This window comes from Indicator indicator, chromosome Z, assembly GCF_027791375.1.
Source record: "Indicator indicator isolate 239-I01 chromosome Z, UM_Iind_1.1, whole genome shotgun sequence".
Lineage (NCBI taxonomy): Eukaryota > Metazoa > Chordata > Aves > Piciformes > Indicatoridae > Indicator > Indicator indicator.
Window position 1 is genome coordinate 11,633,676 of NC_072053.1, and position 19,929 is coordinate 11,653,604.

General features: G+C 40.4%; 1 protein-coding gene across 1 annotated transcript in view; it reads right to left on the reverse strand.

Moving 5' to 3' along the window:
• Window positions 1–9,804, reverse strand: part of KATNAL2 (katanin catalytic subunit A1 like 2) — a 30,201-nt gene extending 20,397 nt beyond the window's left edge. The window contains exons 1-8 of the mRNA XM_054397719.1: window positions 9,717–9,804; window positions 7,948–7,990; window positions 7,412–7,538; window positions 6,261–6,356; window positions 5,657–5,755; window positions 5,075–5,152; window positions 1,318–1,416; window positions 746–809 (exon numbers count right to left, since the gene is read on the reverse strand). Of these exons, the coding sequence (XP_054253694.1) occupies window positions 746–809; window positions 1,318–1,416; window positions 5,075–5,152; window positions 5,657–5,755; window positions 6,261–6,356; window positions 7,412–7,538; window positions 7,948–7,990; window positions 9,717–9,789 (679 nt within the window). The 5' untranslated portion in view covers window positions 9,790–9,804. The remainder of the gene's footprint in view (window positions 1–745; window positions 810–1,317; window positions 1,417–5,074; window positions 5,153–5,656; window positions 5,756–6,260; window positions 6,357–7,411; window positions 7,539–7,947; window positions 7,991–9,716) is intronic.
• Between the last annotated feature and the right edge of the window lie 10,125 nt (window positions 9,805–19,929).

Sequence of the window (19,929 nt, forward strand, 5' to 3'; positions counted from 1 at the left end):
GGGGCTGTTTAGTCTGGAGAAGAGAAGACTGAGAGGGGATCTGATCAATGTCTATAAATATGTGAGGAGTGGGTGTCAAGTGGAGGGGGCCAGGCTCTTTTTGGTGGTTCACAGTGATAAGACAAGGAACAATGGGTTCAAACTTGACCATAGAAGATTTCAGCTCAACATGAGGAGAAACTTCTTTACAGTGAGGGTGGCAGAGCACTGGAAGAGGTTCCCCACGGCAGCTGTGGAGTCTCCTTCTCTGGAGACTTTCAAAGCCCACCTGGATGTGTTCCTGTGCAGACTATACCCTAAGTGATCCTGCTCTGGTGGGGGGGTTGGACCTGATGATCTCTTGAGGTCCCTTCCAACCTCTGATATACTGTGATACTGTGAAATGCAGAAGAGAGACAGGACATTTTCCTCAAGAAGGTGAATCTGTGCCGGATTTATTCACATTTTGTTGGATCAGGTCAAGCCAAACTTGATTAATATGGTTCAAGCTGAGTAAAACCAGAGATATGTTTCTCACTCCTCTGAATGGCTCATGTTAAGTACTGCTTCTGGATGATTCCCATGTAGAAAATAGCCAAAGGTTGTAAGAAAAGCAAGTGGACATATTTGAGAAAGATGGAATCATCCAACATTGCCTCCTTTTATTTCACATTACAGAACATGTTCTTTATTAACACATTTGATCCAACTACTACCAATGACTTACCCATGGGACAAAAGCAGAAGTAGTGATAAAAAAACATACCTGGTGGTCCATACAGCAATAATCCTTTCCAAGGAGACAGAACACCAGTAAACAGCTGTGGGTACTGTGCAAATAGAAGAGTAATTCAGGGATTAAAAATGTATCATCTAAAATAAAATATAATGGCTTCTAAGCCCTACCTTCAATGTTCCTAACTCACTTAGAAAACCTGAAAATTTTGAAGAGAAGGGGATAAAACCCTCTGAGTACTGATAAAAATACTGTGTTTACCATTTGAAATCTGTTTTGAGTAACTTCTTCAAATGCAATTGCTTTGATATTCTGTTCTGTAAACACTTTTCCAATGAATTAATATAGGCCAGATCTAGCATCCCTTACATTGCCAAAGGTACCAAAGAATAGAATTTAACACCTGATTTTAATATTAAAAGGCCATTTTCCTATAGAAGAATATGTATGCTATTGTCAGATGACACAGGAACAAGAATAACACTAATATGAACTGCCTACAAAAGCACAGAAATGGTGAGAACTCCAAAACTCTACTGTGATTACAAGGAAAAACCTAATGAGCCCAACACTGGTTTTCTGAAAACTGTTTAGCGACTTACCCTTATAGGATAAACAACTGCTTCCTTCACTAGCCTTTTAGCTGCATCCAGTCCAATAATATCATCCCACTTCACATTTGGATTATGGAGGTAAATATCCTGCAACATACATCATATCCTGTTAAGTAAACCTTTTTCTGCACTAGGGTAATGACCTCCGGCAAAGTAAAAGAATTGATTCTGTTATAAAATAAGAGTAGTATTAAGTGACACAAATTCTATGTGCTAGGGACTTCCCAAGAGGAAAGCATACACAGCAGTTATTTCCACAACGTACTTACCTTGTTCCTCGATTACCCTCAAGCCCCTAGTTTCCCTGAAAGCATATACATATAAATGGTTATATAAATATATGTACACATATATATGGGGTTTATGGCCACATATAGAATCACAGAATGGCTTAGGCTGGAAGGCACCTTAGAGACCATCTACTACAACCTCCTCGCCATGGGCAGAGGTGTCTCTCAAACAGGCTCAGCTGCTCAAGGCCTCAAACCTGGCCTTGAACACCCCCAGGAAGGAGGCATCCACAGCCTCCCTAGACAAACTATTCCAGAGTCTCATCACCCTCATACTGAATAACTTCTTCCTAAGATCTGGCTTAAAATCATTCCCTCAGCTCTCCTCATCTTAAAACCATTCCCCCAGCTTAAAACCATTCCCCCTTGTCCTATTGTTGAGACACCCTTATGAAGAGTCCCTCTCAAGCCTCCTGTATGATCCCTTCAGGAACTGGAAGGCTATACATGGTTTTAGTTACCAACTAACACATGAAGAGCTACCATGACATGAAGAACTTGTACCAACCCTCATGTTTTATCTCTAATGCTGGCAAGGATTGGCTATTTTAAAAAGAAGTATAAGCAATAGGAGTGGCACACTGGTTAATATTTATATCCACCAAATTCTGGATGTAAATGATTTTGATAATTAAAATTACATCATAGTCTTGAAGTTCAAACACTCTTTGATATTCATTCTTCAGTGAATTTCTCTTATCTCTTTTTTGAACATGCATATTCTTTAGTGATGAGTTCCACAGTAAATTTGCAGATGACACAAAGCTGGGTGGCTGTGTCGATCTGCTAGAGGGTAGGGAGGCTTTGCAGCAGACCTGGACAGGTGAGACCAATGGGCTAAGGCTAATTGTACGATATTTAACAAGGCCAAGTGTCAGGTCCTTCACCTGGGTCACAACAACCTCATGGCAAGCCGCAGACTTTGGGATGTGTGGTTGGAAAGCTGCAACTCTGAGAGGCACCTCGGGGTTCTGGTTGAGAGTTGGTTAAATACAAGTCAGCAGTGCCCAGGTGGTCAAAAAAGCCAAAGGCATCCTGGCTTGTATTAGAAACAGGGTGGTGACCATCCCCCTGTACTCAGAACTAGTGAGGCCACACCTTGAGTATTGTCTTCATTTCTGAGCCCCTCCTTACAAGGACATTGAGGTTCTGGAGCATGTTCAGAGAAGGGCAACAAGGCTCCTGAAGGGCCTGGAGCACGTGGCCTATGAGGACTATCTGAGGTTGTTCAGTATGGAGAAGAGAAGGCTGAGGGGAGACCTCATTGCTCTCTACAACTACCTGAAGGGAGGTTGGAGCAAGGAGGGGGCAGCCTCTTCTCCTTGGTGTCAAGCAACAGGACTAGAGGAAATGGTAACAAGGTGTGCCAGGGGAGATTCAGGCTCGATGCTAGGAAATACTTCACAGAGACGGCAGTGGTGGAGTTATCCCTGGGGGTGTTAAAGCAGCCTATGTGGACCTGGTGCTTAGGGACATGGTTTAGTATTGACCCTTCAGCGCTGGGTCAAAGGTTAGACTGGATGATCTTTGAGGTCTCTTCCAACTGGATGTTTTCTGTGATTCCATAATCCTGTGATCATGTACAACATGAAAACACTTTTGTTTGTTTTAAACCTAATGCTCAGTAACTTTATGGCTGCTCCTATTACTTCTGCCATTACTTACATTATAAGTAACAGTGAAAAGTTCTTATTTACTCCACACTATGAAAGGTTTTATATGATGCAAGAAAAGCTCAGAGAAACTCTGTAACAGGAAGAAAATTTTCCTCTAAGCATCTATAAAAAGATAGTCCGTAATTAGTCTATGCCCTGAAGCACTCACTAAATTAATTTCATTTAATTCGTCAAACTTTCCAAATCTATGAATCTTTCAATTTGCCTTGTAATATTTTGCAGCTTTGCATTCCAAAGACTAATTTTCTTCAGAAAATATCATATCTTCAATACAAATACTTGGGATAAATTCTGCTCTCCAATAAAAACAGGCAGTCCCTAGAGAATGAAGAAAAATTATGTGCTTATTTGCGAGGGGAAAATCAGATTTGATACAATTAGAAAAAATATTTATATAGACTACACTTTCCCTTTCTATTAACAGCAAATTAAGATGAATCAGATTTATGATACTAAGTAGAGACTTCCTTAACTGTTTTCAAATTAAATTAGATTGTATTGTGAAATAGATACCACATGCTATTTATTTTTATTGATTTACACAGTGTTGATTACCATAGCAACTAGGACCATACCAACACAATTTAAAAAACATACCATAAAGAAGGTTAAAGCAACCCTATTCTTTATTGCTAAAGTAGCAGAACAAACAACACTATATTCAAAGTTTATCATAAATTTAAAACCTGACAGGAATTGAAATGAGTGAGAATTTTAAAGCTGGAAACCTTTTAGACTTTGATTCTACTAAACTGCATGTGCAAAACTTGCAGACCAAGAATGTGGGCCACACACAGCTATAAAACACAGTAAGCAAGGGTCTCTCAGGCTTTTTAAATAGTTGATTTAAGTATGTGGGAGCAACAGCTGATACAATTAATAATGCTTATATATTAAAAAAGAATCACAGCACTATCAAATAGTTCAACACCATGAAGCTTTTTGGACAAACACCTTGGGGCTTGGGAGATGATGCATGTAAAGCACTTATCTGCTTCTTAGCCATTGATTCCCAGTAGCATGGGACCCTAGTCTGCACTTCAACCTGCAAGTATAATAAAATTTTGCTGGTGACATTGGGATTCTCTCCAGGTGTCAAACTGCCCACCCTGGAAGAATTATCAGTCTGCCTTGGGATGTCCGTGGATGCACGTGCAGTTCCTGTGCTGAGATGAAGGAAGGGCACTGCTTGCAGAGCCATTAGTAATAGCATGTCAAGGGAGAAAAAACCAGGGAGTCCAAGTCATGCAGGCAATCCAAGCAAGGCACAGGAGCAGCAATCTAAACAGTGCAAGAATATCAGTGTCTAACAATTTCAGTACCTCTTCTCAGAGTTAGGATATCGCTGCAGTACTGCAACAACACTCACGCTGAACACAGCTCAGTGGCTTGAATGGAAATTCACCCTCAGAGTTGAACCAGTTTTTCCTCACCATTTGACCACAGTTAAGTAATACATCAGATAATAGTTGGTATCAGCTAATATATTTAAATCTCTCTTTTCAGCAAAGAGTGCATTTTCTGTGGCAAGAAGAGCAAAGGGAAAAGCTATGCTGGTCTCATGGGTACAGCATGATTAGACTACATGTTCCCCATTAGAAAAAACCCGTCTTAATTACTTCCTCTCGTTGTGTATCAGAAAGAAACATCCTAACATGTAAAGAGATGACTTGTTGGGAGTTGCATGACATTCACAAATAAGTTACTATCAGTAACAGTAAAAAGAAACAAACAGTATTCTCAAATGACAAAAAGGGATCTTTCTGCAGCTGATCTTACTCTGCTTACAACCATGGCAAGTTCTTTCATCTCACCAGTCATGCCAATGAAAGCACTAAGGGGTTTCAATAATCGTTCCTAAAAAAAGAAAAACATAAGTTCTTGTCAGACTTCAGTTATTTTTAAACAGACAAACTATGCAATAATTTCCAAAAGGCAGATACATCATACTGTTATCAACTTTTAAAGCTGTAAAAAGATGGATAATAATAAAGATTTTGACATAAGCCATATTTGCAGTAACTTTCTCATTTTACAGAATCTAATCCTTAATTAACATTAAAACGAATACGTCTCCCATTGCACATGTACTCCTATACAGATTAAGAGAAGTGAAAAATGTACCTATGGGCCACTGCATTGTCACACTGACACACTGGGTGTCTTCAAGTGCAGGCAGACTGGTGCTACATCAGCTGGATGCACTGTGAGAAACTATGTCTTGTGTCAAGAAGCGATTACTGAAAATTACTCTCCACCATTTAAACTCTGTTCTTTTCTCAGCCATACTTTACTCTGCTCCTGATTATGTAAAACTGATGTTCATATTCATTGGGTGGAAATACCAACAGAAATACTTACAGCTGGATCGGGATCACAATTAAGGTTGTTCAAAGCTATTCTATTTGATGATACTTTGACAGCATCCTGAATCATCCCATAGAAATCAATTACTTGGCCCTAAAAAAGAAAATAATGTTTTGATGGGCTTTAACTGTTAAAACTGCAGTGGACCAAACTTTGCTTGCCATTTACAGCAATTAGTTTCCCTACTGCACAGGCAGTCCTAAATATGGCAAAACCTGACCACAGAACCCGTAGTAGCAATGGGAAAAGAACAAACATCTCCTCAGTCATTGCCACAATTTAACTGCAAAGCCAAGCCTCTTATCATCTCATTTAGGAAATGGAAAATTGGCTTCAATTTTAGCTATTACCACTGGATTTTAAAACAAGAAATATTCTTCCTTCTTGATGATGCTTGAAATACTATTTAATGCAAACAGAACCTCCAATGCAATGAATTACTGCCAAAATAATAAACTGACTCTTCAGCTAATTATAAAGGAAAAGTTTATATAAAAATAGACACAAAAAGCTTGCATTTGATATTTGTGAAAACTTCCATGTGTTCTTTTCTACATATACATTTCTATCATAAATTGCAAACCAGGTTTCCACCAACCCTTCTTGGGTGAGTGCTGTCACCTCCGGATTTGTTGACTGCTGATATGCTTAAGCCAAAGCTGGACTGTTCCAGAGCAGTTGCATTTTCATTATTCTAAAGAAAAAGCAATTTAAAAACAGATATGTAGCCAAGTAGATGTGTGGCAGTTCACCTTTTATAGGCATTATTCCATCTCTTCATATATGTCCAAATGAGCTGTATCCTTACATGAAAGTTGCAGTAGTAATCCCATATTTGTCAGAGAAGCACCACTGTACATTTAGACTTCATCTGATTGCAGACAGCAGCAGTGAAAGCTCTAGAGCTCAGTATTCAAGTTATCTCATGTATTATTAGATTTCATTTTAAATTGTAGAAATATGCATTTTACATAGCTATGAAAAGATACATGGAACAATAGAATCAAAAAGCAAGCATAAGGCACAGTACAGCAACTCAGAAATGGGAGTGATTTTAGGATTACGAGTTACTTTGACATTTACTTCATAGCAGTCACATGCTGTATTTTACAAAAGCTAAGTTTTTTAAAGGGTGAGAAAATTGGTCAGAGATGAGATACACCCTATGCAGGAAAATGGCCAAGGACTTAAGAAAAAAAAAATTAAGAAAAAGCTCTCTTCACAGTTTCTCAAAAGCTACAACAAACAGGGTGCCTTCCTACCCATTTGCTGTTCCTGCTCCCTTCTCTGTAAAGGATGGTAATAAAGTAGTTTTCACAGCAATCTTACCAAAATAAGACTCACAAAACTGAAAATTATAGAGCCAAATTACTCCCCTTATCTCAAACATCTCATATTCTGTGAAGATGCTTACAACTGACAACAGACTTTCAACTTGGTTTATTTGTCTGGGTTTTTGGCACTGGGAGATTAATCTCCTAGTGTTAAGAGGAAAACTCCAGTCACTTTCAGTACAGGTTGGATTATAAAAAACTTTTTCCTGGAATTTTTGCCTATGACTTGCTCCTCAAATAGCAGAGAGAAAGCATATTCTCCTAAATCTTGCATCTATAATCCTTGAATTGCATAATTAGTAAAACCCATTACTTGCTCTTTGTGTAGCTCACATCCTTTTGCTGTCTATAGCATTTAAAAATAAAATCACATTAATTCCAACTGTAATGCTGTGAAAATAAAACATGTTTAGACCTGTTTGGGGTTCTCCTTAGTGGATGATTTAAATTCATTTGCACTCCCAGGTGAAGTTTTTGACAATGGTTGTTGCACTGTCTGATGATGTTTGAGCCTTGGGAGATTCTGAGAAGAGCTTGATGCCCTAGAATAAAAACCCAAAAGTCTTGAAAGGCTTTCACAACTTCTTTTTTTCTTCAAAATACTAAAAGATGAAAAGGTAGCATTTTCAAATAAAGCAGTTTGGGGTTAACTTTGCTCCCACTGAAGTTAAGGCGTAAGTTTCAACCATGGCAAAGTTCAATGCTTACTGTTTTCAAATACATCACTCTATCTTATCCACTCTGTGGAAACTTTGTAAATTGTCTGCATCTCCAATTGGGAAATAAATTTTTATTTTACTCTAAAAGATACAGAAAAATGCACCTCACAGTCAGCAACATGACTCTAGGCTTTAGTATTCCTATGGTATCACAACATTATTTTACTCATGCTTCATATTGCTTTTACAGGAAAATTTTCTGCCCAGAAAAAGCCTCACACATTTCTCTTACCTTCTTGGTCTTCCTCCAGTTCTCAGCTGTTGTTTCTTTTCTACTGGGGCAAAATAAATATTAAAGGGAAATAATGAAGGAGATAAAAACAGCAACTTTTTTTTTTTTTTGCTTGTGGATTGTTAAATTTCAGACTAATTCTGACTTTGATTTCTTTGCTTACTTTTTAAAAAGCAATTTCATTTTCACAGCAAAACAGTGCCAGAAATTAGATCAAGCACAATAAACTAATTGAATATATCATATAGAATTATTATGTAATGTTAATCATTTCTTCCTTGCTGAAATGGGAAATAAGAATTTACCTCATTCTTCTTAATAGTCATTTTGTCATATGTGACATATCAAGACAGCATAAATGTCACATTGCAATGAAACTTATTTTTTTGCACTTACCTAATTTGAAATAATTTCTGTCAAAGACACCACACTGTGTCTGGCTTTCACAAACTGACTGGAGACATAGTTTAAGGCAGGTGATAAAGAATCAAGCAGCAGCTTATCCAGAAAAACATATGCAGGAGGGATGCTGCTTAGGCTTCAGGGAAACAGGATGATAGATCCCTGTCGGCATGATTGCAGTTCTGGGCTTGAATAATGGCATGGTGTCCTATGTCTGTGTAGCTTTACTATCTAAAAATGGCTAGTGAGAGCTTCTAAGTGTCTAAGAGTAGCTTTTTGGAAATTGTTAATTTGCATCATGGGTCAAGCCTTGGCTACCACTTAGTTTGACTAAGTATGATGTAACAAATACATTTTCCTTCTTCACTCGTAACCAATCCCTTTGGTTTTGTCCTGCTCATCTTTGTATTAAGACCAATCAATAGGTTCTACCTGTAAATATCTTTTGCATGCAGATAATGCTTGCTTCCAGGTATTACTGATCTTCCACGTCACTGTGAGTGTACTGATGACCAGTAGCTTTAGTATCTTTCAAAATAATTTAACCTATACTAGTAATTTTATTATATTTATATAATATTTCATTTACCTGTGATTTCAAAGTTGCTGGCAGCCATTTGTAACAATGATGGCTGTTCAGAGACATTCCCTGGCCAATCATCCTCTTTTCTATTTCTAATGAATGTGTTTGTCTTACAAGACAAATAGGTAGAGATATTGGTGCTTTCTGCACCCTCCAAACTCTTCATAACTGACTCACATGCAGTTTTTCTTGCAGCTTTTGCAAGTTACATTTTGTGTTCAAGTACAAAACCATTCAGGCCCTCAGCACGCATGTTCTGATTTGCCTCATGCGTCATTCTGTATCATTCATTCATACCTCAGACTTTAAGTCCTTTGGAGCAAATAAACCTATTACTTATTTGACACATTACCTTTGATATATGAAAATGTGCAAACAAATAGTTAATGAGACTAGTAACTTTTAAGCACCTGCTTTCATTTAAATGAGTTATTTTAATTTTAAAATTAAATCCAAAATGGAGCAAACTTACTATTCTCTCCCCAGGAAAAGAGAATACATCTACACCATAGCATTTTGTGCTTACATGGCATTTTCCAATATCAAAACAGTTTTTAAAGAGAGAATAGTATCACCTTGTTCCTTTTAAGACAGGACAAGAAGCAGAAGGGCTCAAAGCTCCAGAACTGAGATTCTGATGTTCTGTGTGCTAAAACTATTGCTCTGTAAGAGAGTTCAAATACTAATCACTGACATACAGAAGAAGGGTGGTGAATGTATCAGGCAAATGCACACTTTGGGCTTTGAGAAACAGAAGCTTTGTTTTTGGAATATAGCCACATACCAGTGTCCAGGACCTTTTTTGTAATTTTAGGATACTTCTGAAATTTTACAAAGTAATAGCTTTCATATTCCATCAAAATTGTTTCAAGATCAATGTTGTCACAAACTTCAAAGCCATGTAAACTTAATTTTGTCTCTTGTTCCAAAGCATTTGCAGCATCAACATACCTGGTTCAAAAAAAACAAAGATCAAAAATGTGGGAGTTACTAGCTTATTCTAATTTTTGACAGAAAAAGCAAGCAATGATATTAGTAAGTACATGATACTTTTAACCCATTCACAACTGTATTATAAAAGCATTAAAAAAACCCTTTGCTGATTGCTCTAAAGTATTTTTAAATTATAGAGGACTTTTTTTGTTCCAGAAACTGAAACAATTCAGCAAACTGTCAAGACAGATAATAGTAGTTTACTTCTTACATCAAACCAAAGAGCCATGCTGTCCATCCACCCAAGAGAGGACAAAAGGACACTTTATGGGAGGTCAGACACACACAAACCCATGAATGTAGAGCACTATCATTTAAAAAACATACCCTTCCTCCATTAAATAATGCAAAATTAGAATGAGGAGATTTTTTCGACGAGCTTCTGTTCGCATCTCCTCCTGTGAATTAAGACAAAACTCTAGATCAAATGTAATATTCTCTTTATTGCTGTAAACAGCATCTAAACGTAGCCCATGGAAACAAACAAATTAAGACAACAGCATGTAAGAACAGTAAAACAACTCACTGTTAATAAACAGAAGGAAAGAGGGGTTTAGTGTAATTTTTCTTATACATTATCAGGGCTACTGGGTGGGTAGAATCCTTTTCCTACAGAAGAGAAAATTATTTTGAGGTTGAAAAAATAATTTACTTCCCTTACTGTGGTTATGAATCTCCAACATGTTCAAGCTGATGAGAATTTCAGTATACATGAGTCTTGCAGACATCAGGTACAGCGTCTGCAAGGGAATCATATTTGTTGTGTCCCTCCCTCTAGAAACTATAAACCCCTTTTTCTGAGTGCTTGGAGAAAGAGGGATGGAAAAAGGTCTGGACCTGCACACCTACACTACAAGGACCAGCTATATATTATAGGCATCTCCCAATTTTTGGACTTCGATATATAAACACAAGTGAAACACAGAATACTTTAAGAATTAGTAGTTTGGGATAGCACCAGTCTTGTCCAACTTTAACACAGGAGCGACCAAAGGTCCTGACATGCAGATTTCAATATGGAGTCAGTTGGAAGATTTATTCACATAGATTGGAGAAGTCAAAGCCATTCACAAATGGTTCATTGATCAAAACATGGCAGTGTAAAACATATACATCATCAGGGTGGTGGGGGAGGCATAAAGTGCAATATCAAGCAGAGCAGAGGTGGAAACAGTAATCTTCTAAGATCCTGGAAAAAAAGCCTAACTATGACGAAACATGCCATATATGCTCAGTGCCTGCAAAGAAATCCTGAGATTTCAGAGTCACTCTAGAAATCAGGATATTGACTTCGATCTGCCTCATTGGGATCTGAAGCTGGGACCACAAAAAAAATAGGTGTGGCCAAAGCCACATTTAGGTAAATAAGTTATTTCCTTTCCTTTTTAGGATGCTGGCATTCTGCATTCAGAATTGGACTCAATGAGCCTTATGTGTCCCTTCCGATTTGAGATATTTGAAGATTCTATGATTCTTTGATTATTTGTCAAGAACCCAGTGTGAGCATGAAAGAGCAGCACTCAATCAGTGGATGGGGAAAGAACAGCTGTTCCTGTTGCTTGCACAACACACGTAATCTTTGTCACACTGCACTGCAATGCACACACAGACTCACTTCCATCCCCAGTTTCCTCTATGCCAGTTGAACATTGCCTACATCCATCCTGAAGAAAATCCCTGTAACAAATGTTTTGAACCTGCAGGTGAGAAACACACAAATCTTTGAATTTTCATTCCAGAAACAGATCACCAGTGCCTGTAGCAATAACTACTGATGCTCTCTGCCTGGCATACAAACAAGGCAATGAATTACAACTGACCAAGGCTAATGTTTTATACTCCACAAGATGCCTAAAAGGAATATTCATACAGAAAGACAATTACTTTATCCTTCTTGGTCTCTTGGAAGGAAGCACCATTACAGCAAACTGCAGATACCAGAGAATCATTTTTTAACTAAGCAAAGGTCTTTTTTGAGGGGTGCAATGTACTGCAAAACCAATTTACCTCTTTGTCAGTGTGGCAGTTTAGGCTGGGTGCCCCCTGCCACTGCCGCATGAGATACACCTCTGGTGTCCTGGGTGCCCACCCACAGGGGTGGACACAGGAAACGACGTATTTCTACCCATAAGTCCTGCACCCTATAAGGCCATCTGCAGAGTCATTCTCTTCCTCTTTCTTCCCTCTCTGCTCCCACGGGAGATGTCCTCTCTTATCGGGTAATGCCGGGGGAGTATCTCAGGCCTCTTAGGCCTGGCTAGGCCTAATGCCAGGAGGAGAATGGAGGGGGGGGCAGTCTCAGACCTGGCCAGCCTGAGACTTGCCTAGCAGCGGGAGGGGGAAGAAAGAGCCCTGGGGGGTTTGGGTTTACCCTCAGGTGGGAAGAAGGGAAGGATTGGGAAGCTTTGGGAATACTGTGAGGGGTTCTGTATGCTTTGGGATACTCTTTGTCACTATGCTTTGTGGTTTGTAGTTCTCTGTAGCTTCACCAATTGCTTTTCCATTTAAACTTTCCATCACTCTCCAATCCATTTGTGTGAGTCTCACTCTTTTGTCCCTTTCGGGGCAAGAGACGATCTGTCTGGCCCCAAACCAGCACAGTCAGATTAGATCTGACTGCTCCCTCTGGATATCATACAGCATTCTGATGCTAATTTAGAATCATAGGATCATTTAGGTTGGAAAGACCTTTAAGATCAAGTCCAACCATTAAGATCAAGTCCAACTTTTAAGCCAACACAGCCAAGTTCACTATTAAACTATGTCCCTCGCCATTACATCTACATGTCTTTTACATACCTCCAAGGATGGTGACTCCACCGTTTCCCTGGGCAGCCTGTTCCAATTCTTAACAACCCTTTAAGAAAGGAAATTTTTCCTAATGTCCAATCTAAACCTCCCCTGGCACAACTCAAGGCTGTTCCCTCTTGCCCTATTGCATGTTACTTTGGAGACCAACACCCACCTCACCACAACCTCTTCTCAGACAGTTGTAGAGTGATAAGACCTTCCCTCAATCATCTTGTCTACAAGCTAATACCCCTCCTTGTGTTTGCCAACCTGTAAAACGTATTGGGCAGAGCAGGAGAAAGGTCTCCCAGTGTAGTAGATATTTTCTGGTATGTTTGCTTCAGATGTGGGGCCACCTAGTGACACAACTAAGAATGGGATAGGATTTGTTTTTAATGTTTCCTGCAGGGTGAAAGCGTATTTAGTATTTCATTTATTAATAGAAATATTGGTAAAATCTTTGTTCTGTTTTTCTAGAGAGAAGAATCAAACTGGCCAGGGAAAAGGAAAGAAATCACACCTCATTTCTAGCGTTCACTACTGCTAAGAGATACTAGTGGTTTGGCTTAAATAAGGAAGTTTTAAATAGAAGAAATCACTTGGAGATATGATGTTTTATGACTCAGCATGCTGTTTGCTCAGTTTTACATACCACGAGTAGCTAGATTCACTGAAGTTGTAAATTTCCACTTGAATTTATTGAACATGGACATACGTAGTCAAAACAGGGTCTCAAGAACCAGCATAAAAGAGAAGAGAAGGAAGCTTCATGGCTTCAGCCATCAACAGAAGTTGCAGCTAGCCAAAATAATGGCCTGTCTGGAGGCAGTGAAGGAACATAGTAAGGAATCAGAAAGTGTCAGAGGACCTCAGGCCAGAATCATCATCGGACCAAAGGCAACATGAGGGATAGATATGTAAGGATATAATTTCTCAGGGAATTCTTTCTTCAAGGTTCCTCTCCAGAGTCACCCAGCTTAAGCTGAACATACTGCTGCACCATTCTATTAAATTATTTATTTTTATGATATTCTGTGCCTGACGCTCTGCTGCAGGAAACCAACAGTTCAGACTGTGCTTCTTTAACACTACCTTTGACAACCTCTTGATAAGGCTGTGCAGTCACACTGCTTCTGAGTCCATTAAAATGCTATAATTTTGTTTGCTTTTCAGTGGTGGTACAAAGATGAATTTTCAGTTCTCAGGGAGAAATGGTGCTCTTGGATGAAGTAGGTTGGTTCCTGAGAGGTGCTGCAGCAAGAAATGAATCAATTCTGAGAACTGTTATGAGCAAAGAAAAAATGCCAACACCCTGGTACTGAAAGGCTCTTTTCCTTCTTAGTGTTTTGAGGTGTTTGGAAAACAGATTTTGAATTGTAAACCTTTCACCTATTCTCCTGGAGTATCTGAATTTTCTGAAACAGGCTTGAAGACGCAAGAAGAAAGTTGCTGAGAGTCCCACTTGCACATTCCTCTATGTTTAACTGCTCCTGCTGTCTTATGCTGAGAAAAATAAACTGTTGTGTTTGCCACATATCAAAAGGCAAGATCACAGTATGCGAACACAGCAGTTGCCATGGAAGACAAACACATCAAGTGTTTCATGGATGATGTTTGATGTATGGGTAACAAACAAGAGGAACTGGAAGTCTTGGTCCACCAGGAAGACTATGATATAATTGCCATTACAGAAACAGGGTGGGATGATTCACATAATTGGAGTACTGCACTCAGGTGTTACAAGCTCTTTAGGAGAGACAGGTGAGGGAGAAGAGGAGGAGGAGTGGCCCTCTACATTAGGGAAATTCTTGATGCCTCAGAACTTGAGGTTGCAGATGAAAGGATTGAGTGTCTGTGGGTTAAAATCAGAGGGAGGCCTAACACAACTGACATCCTGATTGGAGTCTGTTATAGACCACCCAACCAGGACGAGGAGGCCGATGAGATATTCTATAAGCAACTGGAAGCTGTCTCAAGATCATGAGATCTTGTCCTTGCGGGTGACTTTAACCTGCCAGACATCTGCTGGGAATTTAGCAGAGAGGAGGCAGTCCAGAAGGTTCCTAGGGTGTACGAAGGACAGCTTTCTGATGCAGCTGCTAAGTGAGCCTACCAGGGGTCAGGCTCTGCTTGATCTGCTGTTCTCAAACAGAGATAAGGCTGGTGGGAGATGTGATGGTAGGAGGCTGTCTAGGCTTCAGCAATCACAAGATAGTGGAGTTTTCAATAAGCAGGGAAATAGGGAGGAGCAGTAACAGAACCCTCACTTTGGACTTCCGGAGGGCAAACTTCAGCTTGTTTAAGCAACTTATTAGGAAAGTACCCTGGGTGGCAGCCCTTAAGAACAAAGGGGTCCAGGATGGTTGGACTTATTTCAAATAGGAGCTCTCGAAGGCACAGGAACTGGCAGTTCCCACATGCCGTAAGACGAGCCGGCGGGGAAGACGACCGGCCTGGATGAGCAAGCAGCTCCTGAAGGATTTAAGGACAAAAAAGAGGGTTTATCACCTTTGGAAAGGAGGGGAGGCAACTCGAGATACGTTTAAGGGTGTTGTTAGAACATGTCAGAGAAAAATTAGAGAGGCAAAAGCCCAGTGAGAACTTAAACTGGCCACTGCTGTGAAAGACCAGAAAAAGCATTTTTATAAATATATTAATGCTAAAAAGAGAGGCAAGAAGAACCTCCACTCTTTATTGGACCTGGAGGGGAATATTGTAACTAAAGATGAGGAAAAGGCTGCGGTTCTAAATACCTTCTTTGCCTCCATGTTCAACAGTAAGGCAGGAGGACATCAGGATAACTGGCCTCCTGAATTGGTAGATGGGGTCAGGGAGCTGACTTCCATGAGGAATTAGTTTGGGATTTGCTGAGCCACTTGGATATTCACAAGTCCATGTGACCAGATGGGATCCATCCTAGAGTACTGAGAGAGCTGGCAGATGAGCTGGCCAAGCCTCTCTCCATCATTTTCCACCAGTCCTGGCACACTGGAGAGGTCCCAGATGACTGGAAGCTGGCCAGTGTGATGCCCATCCACAAGAAGGGCCAGATGGATGAACCTGGAAACTACAGGCCTGTCAGCCTGACCTCAGTGCCAGGGAAAATTATGGAGCAGATTGTCTTGGGAGCAATCACTGCGCACCTGAAGGATGGCCAAGGAATCAGGTCCAGCCAACATGGATTTAGGAAGGGCAGGGCCTGCCTGACCAACCTGATCTCCTTCTATGACCAGGTGACCTGCCTGGTGGATGTGGGGCAGGCTGTGGACATAGTCTACCTGGACTTCAGCAAGGCCTTGGACACCGTTCCCCACAGCAAACTCCTGGCCAAGCTGGCAGCTTGTGGCTTGGACAGCAGCACTCTGTGCTGGGTTAGCAACTGGCTGGAGGGCCGAGCCCAGAGAGTGGTGGTGAATGGTGCCACATCCAGCTGGCAGCCTGTCACTAGTGGTGTGCCCCAGGGATCAGTGTTGGGCCCAGTCCTCTTCAATATCTTTCTTGATGATCTGGATGAGGGGATTGAGTCCATCATCAGTAAATTTGCAGATGACACCAAGCTGGGAGCAGGTGTTGATCTGTTAGAAGGTAGAAGGGCTCTGCAGAGGGACCTTGACAGGCTGGACAGATGGGCAGAGTCCAACAGGATGGCATTCAACAAGTCCAAGAGCTGGGTGCTGCACTTTGGCCACAACAACCCCATGCAGAGCTACAGGCTGGGGTTGGAGTGTTGGAGAGCAGCCAGGTGGAAAGGGACCTGGGGGTACTGGTTGACAGGCGCCTGAACATGAGCTAGCAGTGTGCCCAGGTGGCCAAGAGAGCCAATGGCATCCTGGGCTGCATCAGAAATAGTGTGGCCAGCAGGAGCAGGTAAGTCATTGTGCCCCTGTACTCAGCACTGGTTAGGCCACACCTTGAGTACTGTGTCCAGTTCTGGGCCCCTCAATTTAAGAAGGACATTGAGATACCTGAACGTGTCCAGAGAAGGGCAATGAGGCTGGGGAGAGGCCTTGAACACAAACCTGAGAGGAGAGGATGAAGGAGCTGGGGTTGTTTAGCCTGGAGAAGAGGAGGCTCAGGGGAGACCTCATTGCTGTCTACAACTACCTGAAGGGAGATTGTAGCCAGGAGGGGTTTGGTCTCTTCTCCCAGGCAACCAGCACCAGAACAAGAGGACACAGTCTCAAGCTGCGCCAGGGGAAGTTTAGGCTTGAGGTGAGGAGAAAGTTCTTCATGGAGAGAGTTGTTAGACTTTGGAATGTGCTGCCCAGAGAGGTGGTGGAGTCACCATCCCTGGAGGTGTTCAAGAGGGGATTGGATGTGGCACTTGGTGACATGGTTTAGTGGTCATGAGGTCTTGGGTGACAGGTTGGACTTGATGATCCTTGAGGTCTTTTCCAACCTTATTGATTCTGCGATTCTGTGATTTTGTGAAACTATTACTATTACTAAAGTATTAGTATTACAGTAATAGTCTGATAAGAAAATAATTCAGTCTGTCTGATGAATTGACAGGGCTCACAATTCATGCTTTTGGCACTTTACTCGAGAAGTATTTGTGTCCTGGTGTGTCTTCTGCTGCTGTTCATCCTACCAGGTTACTTCAGTCTCTACAGGCATCTTAGTGTAAACAGAGGACAGTGATGGGCAGTATCCCAAACATTCTGTATGAGCTACTTGCTTCCACTTGAACATAGAAATGTATAGCATTGACCAAGCAGAAGCAGAAGTGAACATTTACATCACAAATGAGCCCCATCTAAATATCAGAAGGCAGTTTAGACTGAGAGATTAATTCTGTATTTATCTTGAGTTAATACGAATGCAGAAAGCAATGATTGAGAATTTAGACATCTGTCCAACAAAAATTAACTAAGTCATTAATCAGTTCATCAACTGACAAAGACTTGCACTAGATTAGACCTGAAAAACAGAACAGAGATATCAAAATTATTTATTCCAATTCTGTCAAGTTTCTGTGAAACAAAATTTAAGAACCTTCCTGCATGTAGCTGTTACCAAATCACAAATCTTGTGAGTCAGTGGTGAACATACCATTGCTTTCTAGAGGAATCCACAAAGCCATGTCTCCCTGCCTTTTACCACTTCTTCTACCATGTACCCTTTGAAGAGGTCAATGAACCTCTGCATGTGTCAGTACCACCAGCAGCTTTATCTGTCCACTTAAACAGGTCTGTGCCCACACCGGTCTCCTTTCCTGAACTGCAGTTTATTCTCTACAGACTAATTCTCACTGCAAGTATGTCCACAATACAAACAGATACTAACACTGTCCAGGACTGCTGTGCTTAGAGAGGAAATGGTAAATCTCAGATGGCATGAAAAAAGGAGCACTTGCAAGTGCAAAGTTACTTAAAATTCAGTTTAACTTCATAGTGATTTAGCCTTCCTGTTTAATTAGTATTTAGAACTGCATGTTGTTTATAGCCACTGGAATTTCAATAGATGCTTAAGTGTTTAAAGTTTAATAAGCTTCCATTCTTAAAAGAACAAAAATGTAAGTAATTAAATTTTCAATTACTATAGGGGATTTTGGGGCCCATGCAATTAATAAAAGCTTAAGGCACTTAAGCATGATCTTGTTTTAAAAAACAAAAGAGTAGAGCAGTTAACTAATTAGCTCCAACACTTATAGTATATTTATTTCTAGCCTAACAAAAGAGGGCTACACATTCTTTTCTCTGAGCTGTTCAAAATTAAGCTCTATTAGAGTCACTCATTTTTAAATACAGTTGTTCAGTCATTTCCATACCTTTTACCAAAATGCATTTATATTATAAATCAACCTAGTCTCTTGTGTAAATCCATCAAATTAATGGACTTACTAAAAGATTGATATAACCCTATATTGTTTCATTATCATTTGTTGCTATATTTCTTCATGGATATATTCCATGGAATGAAGAAAAAAGCTATGAGAGTAGGTCACATTCTGGGAAGCCTGGAAATAATAACTATGCTACTCTAATGTTACGTCTTTGTACCTCTAACTGAGGTGGTCAGTAAGAGTCTAGAGAGATCTGCCATTACCAATTCAGACAACAAGCAAGTGGTTAGAGCTGTTATCACACAGGGAAAGACCTTAACACAATGTATATGCAGCGATTCTACGTTCTGCAGGATCCCAGGAGAGCTGCCAAGTATGGGGTTCCTCATGAGCAAGCTGATACCATGTGCCAGGATATAGGAAGAGTAGTTGAGGCGTAACAGACTTACCCAGTTTTCCATCTCCCTCCATCACCTTGAATCCTCACAGTGTTTCCTCTTCTGGTTTGTACCAGAACAGAACCAATTCTCTGTTCAGTGATTTTAATTATCAGTTCAGTTTCTTCTAAGTAACTGCACTTTCTGAAATTAATGGCATGTATTTGCAGACACTGTCTGCTTCTAGCAGGAATAACACTCAGTGTTTATAGTTATTATGAAGGATTGGTGTGCAGAAAGGCTCTTGCTTATACTTGCTCCTGCAGAGACCAAGGTCACTGCTAAATCGTGTGTACCATGATGGGGGTCCAGTAAGTGAAAGGGCATAAGTATAAAGGTCACATTTGCAGCAAGGAGCAGACAGGGCAGGTGACCTGAACTTGATTAGTGAAATATTCCATTCCATGTACATCATACTCAGTATGAAGCTGAGAGATCATGATGGTCAAGTTCTCAACTTCAATAGCTGGCATCCAAGGAGGACTCTCTCTGTTCTGCCTTCATTTCAATCTGTGTTCCTGACTCCAGTTGTTGTCTGCCCCCAAGTCCAGACTGGACTCACAGTTGAGTTCAACATTGATTGTGTATATATTTGTACATATTTAATTATTTTCTCATCAGTAATATTTTATTTTAACTTTATTGTTACTGTTTCATTAAAACTCTCTCATATTCTCCCCTAGCCTGTAAGTTTCTCTCCCTTATTCCCTATCCCTTTTGAGAACAGAGGGGGGGTAATAGAGAACATCCATTGTTTGTTTAGTGGACAGCCCAGCCCTAATCCTTGACGGCAGGTTTTTTAGAAGGCTGATGTTCCATTATAGTTTGGCTTGCTGACAGTACATTTTGAGAGACAAAAGCAGAGAAGGGAAATGGTGACTTTAAAACAATATATGACTTGGCTACCATTGAATAGAATTTCCCAGCACAAAGAAAAGGGACTTCTTTCCTCTCTTCTCTCTTCCAAGTTATACAAGCCTGCTGCAAACAAT